This window comes from Ictidomys tridecemlineatus, chromosome 10 (genome assembly GCF_052094955.1).
Source record: "Ictidomys tridecemlineatus isolate mIctTri1 chromosome 10, mIctTri1.hap1, whole genome shotgun sequence".
NCBI lineage: Eukaryota > Metazoa > Chordata > Mammalia > Rodentia > Sciuridae > Ictidomys > Ictidomys tridecemlineatus.
Window position 1 is genome coordinate 4,478,048 of NC_135486.1, and position 15,863 is coordinate 4,493,910.

A 15,863-nucleotide genomic window follows, 5' to 3' on the forward strand; every position below is an offset into this window, starting at 1 on the left:
ACAAGTTTGGGGGACAGCAAGCATCTGAGTATGGCTTAAGTGCATGGCCAACGGTGGGATCTTTTGGAAAATGAGGCTCAAAGAGGACCAGGTAGGACCGGATAATGGAGGATCTTAAATACCACGTGGGGAATCTTAGTGCCCCAGCACCATCTCTTAGCCTGTTCCTTCCATAGTTTCTTGTGACTAAAATCCCCCTAATCTTGAGAGAAGAGTATTGCCTCCTGTGTCTTCATGGAACAACTAGAGTAGTTAAGATCCTTGCATTCTGCTATGGTTTGGATCCTGAAGTTCCCCAAAGGTTGTGTGTTGAGGGCTTGGTCAGTATCCTGTGGCACAGTTGGCAGGTGGTAGAGTATTTAGGAGGTAGGAACCAGCAGAAAGAACAGTAGGTCACTGAGGTGTTCCCCTGAAAAGGATATTGGGACCCTGGCCCCAACCCTTCTCTCTGCTTCCCAGCTGCCATAAGGCGAGCAGCTCTGCTCTTCCATGAGCTCCTGCCATGTTCTGCTCACCTCAGGCCCAAAAGCAATGGAACTAAGCAACCCAGGACTGCATCTTCAAACCATGAGCCAAAATAAATCTTTTCTTTTTTAAGTTGTTCCTCTCAGGTATTTTGTCACAGTGACAGAAAGCTTATTAATACATATTCCTGTTCTCCAATGTGCATTTTTAAAAAGGAGCAAATAGTCACTGAAAATTTGGTAAGTGCTTAAATAGATATAAAAAGGTTATATTTCTGGATCTAAAATAGATTATTTTAGACTCAGGGCTCTTTCTTCTTCTTCTTCTTCTTCTTCTTCTTCTTCTTCTTCTTCTTCTTTTTCATCATCATCATCATCATTATTTTGAGAGAGGTTAGGAAGGATGGGGGAGATAAACTTCGTTATAAAAGCTACTGGCGAGGAGAGGCATACACACAGGAACCCAAGCTACAAGTCTGAGACAGCAGGTGCTATAAACAAAGCATGAATGGGTTTAACTGGGAATGCCCTGGAGAAGCAGCTGATTGGTTGAATGTTCAGGAGAGGTTGGAAGAATTAAAGAATTAAAGGCATGTAGCTGGATACAGGATTTTAAAAGAAATGACCAGAATGGGGAAGATACTCTGGGGACTTGCTTCCTTCTGAAAGCTCAGAGACATATTTACTTCCCTTACTGGTTTTCTTTAACTTCACTCTATTTTTTTTAAGAAAACACCATGAGATTATTATTAATTGCCTCTGCCACCTCTGCTATAGCTGTGAAACTCAGTTGAACTGTTCCTGAATATGTTTGCTATGCTAGCTTCACATAGGTTAGCTTTAGATAGATAGAAAGTATAGTGTAACAATGAAATGTTACTCAGCCATAAAAATATGAATGAAATTGTAGCATTTGCTGGTAAATGTATAGAATTGGAGACTATCATACTAAGTTAAATAAGCCAATCCCAAAAAAACAAAGGCCAAATGTTTTCTCTTATATGCAGATGCTAATACACATGGGGGGGGGAATAGAAGTTCATTGGATTAAATAAAGGGGAATGAAGGGAAGGGAGGAGGAATGGGAATAGAAAAGACAGTAGAATGAATCAGACATAATTTTCCTATGTTCATATATGAATACACGATCACTGAAACTCCACATCATTTACAACCACAAAAATGGGATCCTAATATAATAAGTTATACGTACTCCACATATGTACAATATGTCAAAATATACTCTACTGACATGTATATCTTAAAAAAAAGAAATAAAAAGCAAGAGAAAACCAAGAAATTAATGTGATATCCTCCAAATTATACTATTTTCAGCATTAAATTTTTTTTCTTAAAGTTTGTCAAATGGCTTAGCAAGTAGTCTTTGAAAAGAAAATGTGATTATTTGTTAATTTTGGAGAATAAATCACAATAATAGCTCATTCACCACCTTCACCTTTACAACCTCTGATGCTTGTGGAAATTCCTCTGATGATCTTAGTAGCACTCAAAAGTTGACTTACTTGGATGACATCATCTACTTCAGCTCTAATAACAGGACCAAGAATGCCAAGATGCTCCTCATACTCCCCCTGAGGGTCACGTTTGGTAAAAGTGCTATCAAGATACTTTCGAAAAACTACTTTCTTATATGTGGTGTCTTCTCGAATGTCGTCAGTGTCTTCATTGTCCATTTCACTGAAATGATAACAATAGTATTTATTTAAAAGAAGAGATTAAACACTGTTAAAAAGAATTTAGGAAATTATTTCTGAATGTGATATCTAGCACAGAGAGTCTTTAATAAATGCTTCATGGATGAATTAATAAATAAAAATGCAGGCCATTTAATATTTTCTAGCTTCCAACTCACATATCATTTCTTAGGTAAGTCTTCCTACGATTCTTTGGAATATATCAAGTCTTTCAAGTAATTCCTCATATTTCTACATATAGAAACCTGGATGAATCTGAGTAAAAAATGACAGTCCCTAAAAGTTATATGTACAGTGTTACTGTATTATTAGAGTAAATACAGTAGACTCCTATAGTATTTCTATAATATATGTAGTAAATTATGTATGATTTATTCATGAGATTTTTTTATCAAATACTTAAGTAGATAAACAAATATAAGTACATATTAACATAGATTTTAATATCAAAGGCAGACAGGGTCATTCACCAAGCAGTGTCAGAAGCAGAACTTGGGCTGTCAGGTGACAATGGCCAGCTGAGTTAGAAGGTCACCTCTGTGGAAGGGCCTGGGTGGACAATTGTTTTGTACCCTGAAAGCGGCTACTCTCTGAAGCTGCTTTTGCTAAATGCATTACTACGAAGCTTTTTGACATTGGTCTGGGCAAAGACAGTTTTGGCTATGACTCTGTAAAAAGGTAACAAAAGCAAAATAGACAAATGGGATTTTATTAAACTAAAAATGTGCATGACAAAGGAAACAATCATCAACAGACTTAAGAGACAATCTGTGGAATAGGAGATAATGAAAACCCAAATAATCTGAATGAAAATGAGCAAAGGACCTGAATATGTTTTTCTCAAAAGGAGAAATACAAAAGGGCCAACAGGTATATGACAAATGCTAAACATTACGAATAATCAAAGAAATGCAAATTAAAACTACAGTGAGATTTCACTTTATATCAGTTAGGATGTCTTTTATAAAAAAGACAAGAGGTAAGTGTGGACAGGACATGGAAAAAAAGGAACCCTGAACACTGTTGGTACAGGGCATAGTTAAATTAGTTGGTACAGATAGAGTTAAATTAGTTTACAGCCATATGAAAAGCAGTATAGCAGTTCCTCAGAAAATTAAAAATAGAACTACTCCATGCCCAGCAGTGCTACTTCTAGGCATGTATCCAAAGAAAACGAGGAGAGACCCCTGCACTCCACATTCACTGAGTCACTGTCCACAACAGCCAGGATGTGGAATGAACCTAAGTGCCCACCAGTGGGTGAATGGACAAAGACAACATGGCATATATCCACAATGGAGCACCATAAACTTTAAAAAGTAGGAAATTATGTATTTTCAACAACATGGATGAATCTGGAGGGCATTGTGTGAAATGAAATAAGGCAGCACAGAACACAAATACCATATGATCTCAATTATATAAGGAATCTGGAAACATTAAACTAGAGAATAGAATGGTAGTTATCAGAGACTTTGAAGAAGGAAAGATGTTGGTCAAAAGATACACAATTTCCTTTGTTGGGAAGAATACTTTCATTTTAGGAGGTCTATTGCACAACATGGTGACTATGGTTAATAACAGTGTAGTGTACTCTTAAAAATCACTAAGAGTAGATTTTAAGTATTCTCATCACAAAAAGTAAGTATGTGAGGTATTGCAAAAGTAAATTAGCCAGACTGAGATATTTCAAATTTACATATATAGAGAAACATCATGTCCTATACCTTAAATATATACAAACAACAAAAAACTGTGGCACAGCACATCTTATGGAACACAGCAATAGCATGAACTACCAATGCATGCAAAAACCTGGATGAATCTCTGGAGAATTATGCTGAGTGAAAAATGACAGTCTCCAAAAGTTATATATTGCATTTACGTAATATTCTTAAAATGACAAAAAATTATGGAATAGAGTCCAGCATAGAATTGTCAGCAGACAGGAGGTGGTGGGAAGAGACATTACTACAAAAAGGCAGCAAGAGGAACGTCTGAGGTGATGGAATGTTCTACATCCTCACAATATTGATTGTGATGGAAGATTATAGTTTTGCAAGATATTACCACTGGGAAAAACAGGGAAATGATATAAGGACTCTCTGTATTGTTTCTCGTAACTACATATGAATCTACAATCATTACATAAAACATTTAATTAAAAATGTAAATACAGGTCATTATTCTCCATGTTTTTTCATCAGCTCAGTCTGGGGCCAGTAGATGTCAAATTTTCCCACTGATTCTCAAATCTCCTAAGCCTAAGGAAATAAGTCAAAAGCTCATCTGTCAAGCCCATCATATTTGTTATATTCCATAACCATCAACATAAAATCTTACTCTGCCTTCTTTCCAGTATTTTTCCCCTTAGCCATAAAACTCTGAGCCGGTTGTAGGCCTTGAGTGGGACCCACGATTTTGAAGGAGCTGATTCCTTCCCTTTCCACTCTGCACAGATCCTGAGAACTATCCCCTCAGGGTCTTCCTCAGAACTCCTCGGACAACTGGTTGTTTCCATAGAGTAATGGGTGCTACCTTTCAGTAGGAAGTCATGGAGAAAGTATTTTAAACAGAGTTCTAATGTGGAAATGACAGGCATCAGATTAATGGGCTAATGTTCCTAAGTCATACTATACATTGTGTCTACATTCTCTAATTACACTTTGTTTTTAATTAATTGGTGTAAAAGGTAGCTTTGTAAGAGTCATGAGCTACTTCCAGACAGTTTATGCACAGTCACCCTGTGGCATCCCTGAGAATCTGTAGTTGAGTAAGCCTTGCTCCTTTCTTCCTCTCTCTTCTCTCTTTGTATCTTCATCCCAGAATATAGAGCCCAGACAAATATGGCTTTCTACCCTAAGCAATACTGAGTTGAAAATGATCTTTTAAGAAAGGGCATGGATCCTTTATAAACTCTGTGTTGTAAACAAGTAAATGAGAAAGGAGATTTCTGCATCAGAACTTGGATTTGAAGCCAACTTCAATTAAATCATAATGATTAGCTGATAGCTATGAATAGATGAAACTGGAGCAAGAAGAGGGGGTAAGAACACATATGGTAAGAGAAGAGGAGACAGGATGAGGCTTATTTACCTCTAGAATATCATAGACATCCCACAGTGACTGTTCTAATATTGTCCAGGTAATATCTAAAGTAGAGAAACTAATTTTGGATTGACACAGAAAATATTACAAAATATTGATAAATGTCATTTGCCCAAAATTATCTACCCACACTACTGGAACTCCTTTTTTTTTTTAAATCAGTAGTTAAAGAGTGAGAATATAGAAGGAGAAAACTAGTCAAACCTTTGTGCAAATTTTGAATAATCCCAGGATATTTCTTCAGCAGCAATATAATAATATTTTCTGTTTCCATTGTTGCTGCGGAGGTACCATGCTGCAATGCTGTCAGGATTTCTGGAAGAGTTGATGTCTGTCCTAGTATCAGTTTGGTAAGGGTCATCATAGGCGACATACTCGACTTCAACATAGTCTTCTTCGATGCTTTGGACTTCCTTCCTTGGAATGATCTCAATGTAATCTCCATCATCTCCACTCAGGCCCACTACAACCAGTGGATTAAATTCCTCGGAAACAAAAGCATCACCAAGTGTTGGAGATGGCAGAGGAGATGGCATGTGCACAGAGTCTGGATAAGGAAAGGTCTGACTGAATTCTGAAAGAGGCAACAACTGGTTAGACTCAGAAGGGTAAGCTGTATGATCAAGATCTGGAGGAGGCAGTGTTGGACTGAGTTTAGGAAGATGGATTGTCTGACCCAGGTCTGGAGAGAGAGTCATCTGGCTGAGGCCTGGGGAAAGGGGCATCTGACCCCCATTTGGGTCCAGATTTATCTGACCAAGTTCTGGTGAGAGAGTTATCTGATCCTCATCTGGGTCCAGGTTTGTCTGACCAAGTTCTGGAGAAAGGGCCACCTGACCCCCATATGGGTCCAAGTTTGTCTGACCAAGTTCTGGTGAGAGGGTCATTCCATCCAGATCTGGGTCCAGATTTATCTGACCAAGTTCTGGTGAGAGAGTTATCTGACCCTCATCTGGGTCCAGGCTTGTCTGACCAAGTTCTGGAGAGAGGGTCCTCTGGCCTAGGTCTAGGGAGGGTGTTGTCTGGCTGAGGTCTGGGGAAGGGGGCATCTGATAAAGGACTGGAGGTACAGCTATTTGGCTGAGGTCTGGGGAAGGGGTTGTCTTGCTGAGGTCTGGGGAGGAGGAGGTCATCTGACCTTGGTCTGAATAGAGGAATGGGTAATTGGGATCTGGAGAGAGAGTTGTCTGCCAGCCTTCAGGTTCCAATGAAGGGGACATGTGACCCGTGTCAGCAGGGTGGAACTCATGGCTCAGGTCATAATCGAGCATCTGGCTGAGCTCTGGAGGAGAGGACCTGTGACTGGGGTCTGCAGTAGAGTGTGTTCCATCAGGGTCTTGGATAGGAAATGTGTGATAGTGCTCTTCTGGGGTCACTGTCTGAGAAAGATCTGGATGGTAGCTTGTCTGGCTAGTATTGTTTGGAGTGTTTTGATTATGGTCAAGAAGTGAGACTGTCCAGCCAAAATTGGCAGATGTGGATGTCTGATTAAGTTCTTCAAGAAGAGATGTTTCATTGGATTTGGGGGGTAACAATGAATGATCAAATATCCTTTCTGAAAATGTGTTGTAGGACTTTTCTCTTAGAGGATTAAATCCTCTTGGAGAGAGAGGAACATGGTATGCAAGCTTCTCTTCCTTTTTCTTTTTTCGTGTTCTGATGAGAAATGGTCTTTTCTTCAGCCCACTGTTTCCTCCATCTTGTCTTATCTGTAAGGATTTATGTCTAACTCCAGGAAACTTTGGGTGGTCACTAGGCTTGTTAGGTTTGTCTATAGGAGGGATGCTTCCTCCCCACATCCTTGAGACATTCTGGGGGTTGTTTGGCAGCTTACCAACAGCCACATCTTCATCAGTGTCTTGTATTATTTCATAGCTACCCTTTTCAGAAACCAAATGCCATTTCCCATTCAAAGTCTTGGATGGATTCTTTTGTTTTAAGAGTAAGGGCTCACTAGGAAGTTCCTTCCAGGGTTTCCTTCTGGAAGAAGTGTTGCCATGGTTTAAATGCCTCCCAAATTTGTAGGCTGGTAATTTCATCCAGGAGAACCTGTGCTTTGCTACTTGGTCTCTCTCTGGACTTCTCAGTCCTTTTGTCCCAGGTGGAAGCAGGCTTATTCCTGTGACATCTGACTGCAGATGATCCTCTAAAGGGTCTTCAGAATATGGGCTGGAATGCTCTGTCATGGAAGAGTTGATAACTGAGTTCTCACCTAAGCCAACAAGGTAACGCCTCGGAGGATCAACTCTTGTGGCTCCTGGGTGAGGAAGAGTTTTCTGAGGTTCTGTGAGGTTATTAGCTATGAGCCTACTAACGTTACTTGGGGAAGAAGAATTTGAGCCAATAGCTGTATCTCTACTTGGGAAAATGAACTCGGAGCTGTCCTCCAAAGCAAGGGCAGTAAGGTTGAACTCATCCTCTTCCTGATTCAATGATGAGTTTCTGAATGACCTGATTCCAAATTCTGAAGCCAGTTTATCCTGATAATCATAGTCAGGGTTGTCTTCTTCTTGTTTATTTTCTGAAGAATCATGCATTTTGCGTGTACCCATGACTGTAGGTGCTATAGGTTCATAGAAATCATATGAGTCGTCATCATCATCCCGGATACATTTAACATCCCTGAATCTCAGCTTTAGGTTTTTGCTTCTTGGATTTGAGTTCATGGTAGTTATCATCCAAGTTCCTTTAGAAGAGAGAAAGAAGAGATGGCTGAAGGTGCAGGAAAAGATATTAAAACACCAGGATTCACTGTAGCAAGTTCTTTCCAGTGAACTTTAACTGGGAATGCTTCAGTGTGGTTGATGGACCACTGCCAGTCTGTGAACTGGATTATTGGTCATGATAACATAGGAAATAAACCGAGAATAGCATATTTAGAAAAAAATGTTAAAGCAATTTAACATTGCCGTGGCATCCAAGGACATGATATATGTACTTACCTTTGTTTAACAGAATATAGACTAAAAAATATTAATGGAGATTAGGGAGGGAAAAAAGCTCTTCAGCACAGATATTGCTAGAGTCACTATTTGAGAATATATTAACAAAGGGGTGGATCAAGAATAAAATGGATTTGAATATCATTAACATCCTGTTAGCTCTGCATTTTGTTTAAGAGTTGGAGTTAGGGGGTGATGATGAGGTCTACTCCAACAAACAAGGCATATTTAGGCATCTCTAATAAATCATTTGGGTGGGGCCAGGGCAAATTTGAGTCTCTGAAATGGCACAAATTTCTGACACACTTGAGATTTCCTGGATGTCTCCCAATAGTCATGACTTGTGGAGTGCCAGGCGCTTGGTGCAGACAACAACCCATGGCTGATGTGGCTTTATAGGGCGTTATTACACTGTCTTTCAGATGAATAATTTGAAGCTCAGGAAGGCCAAATAACTTGTCCAAGGTTATAAAAAATGGAGTGGCACAGCAGGATTGGAAGTCAGATCTAACATACCAATGCTGTCCCAAGGCAGCCTTGAAAGCACTGTATCTGATAACTGCTGACCCTGGGTAGCATGGCAGTCTTAAAAAGTTGATAAGTGCATTTTGATAAAAGGAAATGCTCCTCTGAGGCTGAAATATTTGTGCTTCTTCCTCAGGGTCAGGCTGTATCCTTCTGCCGTGGTGTGTCTTTACTTCCCACTTGGCCCAGAGATTGTATCAATGAAACCCAAATGAAAGGACTAAACCTATTTAAGTCATTAACTTCCCAGATAGAAACTGAAGAAGCAGTGGAAGGATAGCCTGCAGAGGTCAGGGAAATGGACCCACCAGTGGTGGGCATATGGGGAGCTTCAGCAGATCTTACCAGAGATCCAAAGTCAGCTTTCTCTCCAAGGGTCCACGCTCTTACTCACCAACATTATCCATTGTGACAGTCACAGATTCTCCGCGCATAGGGAAGAGGGTCAAGGTATCCTCATGCCTTTTTTCATAGATGAATGAGTGACCAGTGAAATGAATGGTCAGAATATCATCCTGGGTCCCCACACTGCAGAAGTGCCACTGGACAGTGTCATCAAAGCAGAATCCTAGAGTAGGTATGCTTTCAGGCACATAACCGTTGATAGCTGAAAGAGTGAGGGCTATTAGAACTCCCAAAGGGCAGGCAACTCATTCTGTTTAAGTCCAGCATTCATCTGGTTGTGTCAAAGCAGTGGTCATTCAAGATAACATTTCCCAGGTCTAATGTGGCTAGAAGGTCAAATGTAGACTTCCCCAGGGGAGCTTACTCTAAGTTAGCTAAGTGAGTGATACCAGGACAAAGACAATGTCTTTCATTCATTTGTCAAATGTATAGTAGATATTTTATATACTGTGCTTTGTCTTGGAGTTCAATTTAGAATATTGTCCAGGATAATTCTACCTAGGATAACAATATAAGAAATTCATCTTCTTGAAATATGGGTCATTGAGTAAAAATGAATGTCCCCCTAAAAGAGTCTGTTCAGCATATTTTGTCATTCTTATTGTCATCTAATCTCATCTGTATAAGTTACAGTTTTCATTCAAGTATTGAGTTAATAATTTTCTGCTTTATGCAACATCTTTTTTTCTTAAGTACTAAGCATGGTAATCAAATCAAAGATCTAGTTTCTATGAGTAGAGGACATACATCTGCTTAGATTGTTACTATACTTGTAGTACTGGCACAATGCTTGACACTGATCAAACTTTCAAGTGGGCACTTAACACATACATGTTGAACCACTGACATATATGTTATTAGTTTGTACCCTATTTTAGATGGTTGTGTGTGGTCCATAGCTACACTGTCCAATATGGTGGCCTCTGGCTACAGTGGCTATTGGACACTTGAAATTTGGTAGAAAAACATGTGCAATAAAAATAAAATATATGCTGGATTTCAAAGACAAAAATCTTATTAATTTTTGTATTGATTGTATTTTGAGATGATAATGTCTAGAATACAGTAGGTTGAATAAAATACATTATTAAAATTAATATCACTTATTTCTCTTTTCCTTCTTATGTGGCTACCAGAAAATTTTAAATTACATATGTGACTCATATGTAATTTTTATTGGATAGCATTGGTCTACATTCACTGCTGAAATGAAATTATGTGAAGAAAGCTGAGAATAACTTCCATTTAGAATGATTTGTCATGTTACTTGTCAGTTCTGGTATTCCCCAATTGTCAGTCATTTGGAGCTATGTGAACAGCCCTTGGAGAATTCATCCTCAGAGTTAGAGTATCAGAGAAGGTGACTCTTGACTCTGAGGCACAAGAGAGATCCTGTCTTTTGTGGAGAAGTCTGCTTCTAGCTGCCTCAGTGAAAGTTCTCTCAGATTCCCCATGGCATGGCGGTGAACTTTGAAAGTGCAGCAAATGGCTGAACCACAGCTCAGGGAATTCCTTCTGTTCTGAACTTTGTGCTGCTCCCTTAAAACCTCTTGATGCATTGCCTTTCCCAGACTTTTGGGTCCCCAGACTCATTTTGCTTTATTTTGACTTGACAAACCAGTTTTGGATTACCTATCTTGTTTCCACCCTGCATTAAGTATGCAGGGTGAATACTTAAATAAGGAGTATTCACCCTGCACAAGAGTAAAGTTCCCAAATACCACTGAGCAGGGCCTGTAGCACCTTCCCTGCTTCCTTCCTCACTGCCCAGGGCATGTGCACACACATCTACCCACACACACGTGTGCACACATGTACACACACATGTATTCATACATATGCACAGGCACACACACACACATACAAATACACATTAGGAGTAGGAGACCAAGAAGTGCCTAGGATGACTAGTCTTTGACTTCTTGCTTAAAACATAACAAGCCTTGGCTGCAATGACATCATCCCAGGTTTTCTTTTATAAATAAATAAAAGTTGTAGATTGGCACAATACCTTTTTTATTTATTTATTCTTACATGGTACTGAAGATTGAACCCAGTGCCTACATAAGCACTCTATCACCCCAGGGTTTTGTCACCAAGTCCTTGAATTTGAAGTAAGGATAAGAGAACTGCTTTTCAGTGCATATATTCACACCCCTGTCTCTGCCTCTAGTCACAGGCTTACTTCCACCACAGGAGTTAGAACCTGATGCACAAAAACAGTGCCCCGACTTACTGCTCATGATGTTGGACTGATAGAACTTGGGGTCGTCACGTTTCACCTCATCAGGATTTTCACAAAATTTGTTGATGTTGTCTTCAATGTACCAGCTCTTGTTCTCATCGAACACTGCAAACACAGCCTGTTGCTCAATGTCTGCTGCTTTCTGGAAGGTGAAAGGGCTGTGTTCAGAGACAAATGTTCCTGCTGACTATCTAGAACACCAAGTTCTTCAGACACCAGAGGGGCGCTGTCCTGGGGACTGCTCAGTTCAAGGCACTGAGAGCCTGTTTTGTACCAAGCATTTGTCAGAGGTAATAATAAGCTAGTAAGCAAACTCAAATAGAAGAATCTAAAATTCAGAGACTAAAATATCCCTGAGGAAAAATCGCAGCTACATGTCTCTTACCTCTTAACTGAACACCTTTCAAGTGTGATTGATTCATGTGTTCCAAATAGTAGCAGAGGCCAAAACAGAAGGAGTCAGTAGGGAAGGCTCATGCTTCTCCTACCTCTTCCCACCTGCTTAACATATCAGGATCTTCCAAGTATCTATTTCTGATTTTTCCTAGGCATCTATTTTTTCAGTATGCCTTGGGATGTGCCTCTTTTACTGTTACTAAACCTAAGTGGGAATTTTAGGTTATTGCTTTGAGATATTAATTTTCAGTGAAGATAAGCTTGGAAAACCAACTCTGATCACATTCTTCTATGTAATTAAGTTTCACCAGGGAAAGACCACTGTCTGGTACAGCTTCACTAGAAATGGTGTCTCCAAGTGCACCTGCTTTCATGGAGTCTTTCCTGTCACTCTATTGTGGGTCTCTAGAAATGAAAAAAGTTGGGTGCTAAGCTTTCTACTTTACCAGGTGATATATCACTGAGCTCCCAAGCCTCTCTGTGCAATTTTTAGCAGGGGTATTGCCCATTTGATAAAATGAAGAAATTAGTAAAAGCTAAGTGACTTCCTCACTAACAGACTTGGGGTTTGAAACTAAGACAAAGTATGATATCACACTATAATTTTGCCTTGTGCAGTCAGAGTCCACATGAAACAGAAAATTAAAAAATAATAACCAAAATGGTAAATGTCATCACTCACATGCTAAAGAAAATTATCTGGAAATTACTGTTCTGTAGAAGGAAACCCACTTATTTAGCAAGAACATCTAGCTTGTTTTATCCAGAAGAAACTCCCAGAATTTCTGAGGGGTTACCTCACAGACAAAATACCTGTATGCCTCTCTTGTCCAGTGATCTGCTCTTACAAATTAGAAGTAGTCCTATAAGCCCAGAGGCAATGTCCCTTGTGACGTCCACATCACTGTAGTAAGGTCTTGTTAAGCACTGGGCATCATTTTCTGTGGGTTCATCGAGCTCTAGGATGTTCCACTTGTAAGTATAGGTTTCTCCTGGTTGAACTGCTCTGATCATGGTGTGACTACCTGAAAGAAAGTGCCTTCAGTTTCGTTTGCATATAGAAAATGATTTCATTATAATGAACAAAAAACAAATATTTTAACTCTCATCAGAACCAATTAATAATGGGGAGGGGGGGCGATACTTTTTTTTTTTTTCCCATTTGTGAAACACTACTTGAATTAGCATGTAGTCATCCAGTATTGTTCCACTAGGGGCCGCCATGACATTAATAATGGTTACCATGTTGTGTTATTACTACAGACAAATTGCCTGAAGTGAGAATGATTTGGGTGTGATTCATAGGATATCCCTGTGTGTAAACAATTAACTTTACTAGTTATACTACAGGGCAAGGAGGGCAATAGAAAAATATAGAAGCCTCTCAGAGGCCACTAGTTCTTTCAGTAGAAGTGAAAGATTCCAACCTGAGGTGTAGGAAGAGTTGACTTCATCTTCATAAGGAGAGAAGGTCACTCCATGAGGGTAAATACTGTAGACTCGGCTGGCCATATTTTTGAACACGATCTACAAGGTTAGATTTATTTCTTCAGTGTTTAAGGTCACTCAAGAGAACTGATAAAGGACGTCATCTTTGCAGATTTACCGTGTATGTGTGCATGTGCTCTGATAATAGGACCCCCAATTTTTTCTTTTTTAGTATGGAATTCTCCTTGAATTTGGTGGAGGTCTTATCTTGGTGCCCTTTGTAAATGACTTTCTTATAATATTTTCTAATTTTGTTTGAAAAATTATTGAGGTGCACACGTGTGCCTATACATGCACAGGAGAAAATTAGTTTGTTTATCTGAGCAACAACCTCTCCTGAAATGTGGCAAGAGGCTTTGCGAAGTTCACACTCATATTAAATGGAAGACCTTAGAGGACAGCCTGGGAGAGATTACATTTTTCCTCCTAGTGTATCACCCTCTGCAAGCTGGTCTCCACCTGGTTCCTGGTCTCCTTTTAGTTTGGATCACACCTCATTTCAAACCTGGTCCTTCTCATCTCTAGGCCATGGTCCCTCTCTTGCTAGATCTCCTAGGACCACTGTCATTAAAGCCATCTTCTGGAAGGGTACAAATAGCCAGACCTTGAATTCCCAATGAGGCATATTTATACCTAGTAGAGTACCAAGAAGGAACCAGAAATGAGGAAGGGGAGAAGTGAGGAATATTTTTGTTCTTTTGCTGTTTAGGAATGAACAGCATAGACTTAGGCCTTCTAACCTTCCAATGAGAGTCTTATTCTTATCTTCTGCATGGCTGATAACCAAAGCCTTTAAATCATCCACAGTAAACTGTGGATTACTATATCCTAGGATCTTGCCAAAGATTAAAACCTTCTATTTCCTGCTGCCCAGTTCTTATGTATCTCAATGATATGATGTAATATTTAAGAAGAACTATCTGATGAAAACTCCAAGTTCTTAATCCATATCTCAATTTACCTTCATCAGAGACCAATCTTTAGAGAACTACATACCTAGACCATATTAAAGAATTGGTTTTACTCCATTGTATTTACTGTGACAAAATATGAGATACATTATTTTAAAGACCCTGCATAGCAGTTTACATTCTGCAACAGTTGTAGGAATTTTGTGAAAGATGCTGTCTGCCACATTGTACAGCCCCCTCTCTTGCAGGATCTATGGGCAGAATTTCTTAGGTCTCAGTATCAGAAAACTGTGGTTCTTTTATGGTTGCATAAGTCTCCCTCTGGCGTATTTCCTTTTCTAGTTGGCTATCATAAAGTTTAGGACCAAATTTGCATGTGGTCTCTTAGGATCATATGATATGGATTTTGTTTTACTTATTTGTGGCTTTGTTTTCTTTGATTTCTTGTTATACTCCACCCAATACATTCACTCTTTGTTTTTTTCATTTGTGATTTGATGATATGTCCCAGGACTTTTGAATTATTGAGAAGATTATAAATAAATGCAAAATGTGTTAATCATTTTTAAATTAAAAACTGCATGAGCACTTTTTTCTTTTAAATATAAACAACTAGGCATGCCGTGATCTCTTTTTGCCATTTCATTTCTTTCATAGTTCTTTAGGTTACTTACTTTGAGAGTATCTCTGACCTGGGCTCTGATAATAGGGCCCAAAATTCCTTCTTCTTTGATATTGGAATTCTCTACACGCTTGGTGAAGGTCTCATCTTGATACTGTTTGTAAACAACTTTCTTATAATATTTTCCAATTTGATTTGAGAAATTGTCCAAGTGCAGAGACCTGTATTTTCTTTAGAATGAAATGAAATAATAACAGAGAAAAATTAAACCACTTCCTCAAGTACAGACCCAGTAAGATGGGGAAATCCTGTGCTTAGAAGTTCTGCTTTTGGGCTAGCTAAAATGCGAGTTCTGTAAAAATTTCTGTAGTTTGCAAGGTCCTGATGTCTTCTATCTTGTTGGAAAACTAGAAACTTCTTAGTGGTCTCTTCCGCCACTGGTAGAGTCCCAGGTACCAGATTAGACCTTTCTGTCATTCTCAGGCAGCAGACCTTTAGATGCCCCTGGAAAAAGGGCCACATTGCAGGAAAGGATAGGACACACTGGACATTTTTCAGTCTTTCCTGTCACTCAGTTTGCGATTCCCTTATTGGCTTTCAGGTGCTTCTCAGTCCCCCAAAGCACTTTGCTAACCAGGAAGTTTCACCATCTTTATTAATCATAGCTCTCTGAGCTCTTGGGCTCTCCCTCTCACTATTCACCCAATCTCAGGTGCAGACCCAAAACTGACCTCCTTCACCCATCTTCTGTAGCCACCAGGATAAGTGATTTAGGGCCAGCAATAAAGCACTTTCCTCTGATGCTCTTTTCTGCCTTAGTAGGCAAAAGCAGATGCTCCATGATAGAGTATTAATTTTATGCATTTATTTTGAGCAGTGAAAAACACTAATTATTGCCAAAGGGGCCCAGAGATTCCTATCTCAGTTGTGTCACTAATTATATAATCCTGGCCAAATTTTTTTTTTACCCATAACATTGTGGTAAGTTTTTAATATTAAGTAAATAAAAACTTATTAAATTTTTTATAGCAAGTAATCTTTT

At 39.2% G+C, this 15,863-nt stretch overlaps 1 protein-coding gene across 2 annotated transcripts in view; it reads right to left on the bottom strand.

Moving 5' to 3' along the window:
- F5 (coagulation factor V) overlaps positions 1-15,863 on the bottom strand; it is a 64,850-nt gene that overhangs the window by 16,929 nt on the left and 32,058 nt on the right. For both annotated transcript variants that reach the window (XM_040277625.2, XM_005319829.5), the window contains 7 exons: positions 14,874-15,051; positions 13,228-13,327; positions 12,614-12,825; positions 11,396-11,546; positions 9,149-9,361; positions 5,492-7,973; positions 1,988-2,162 (listed from right to left, as the gene is read on the bottom strand). In XM_040277625.2, the coding sequence (XP_040133559.2) occupies positions 1,988-2,162; positions 5,492-7,973; positions 9,149-9,361; positions 11,396-11,546; positions 12,614-12,825; positions 13,228-13,327; positions 14,874-15,051 (3,511 nt within the window). The remainder of the gene's footprint in view (positions 1-1,987; positions 2,163-5,491; positions 7,974-9,148; positions 9,362-11,395; positions 11,547-12,613; positions 12,826-13,227; positions 13,328-14,873; positions 15,052-15,863) is intronic.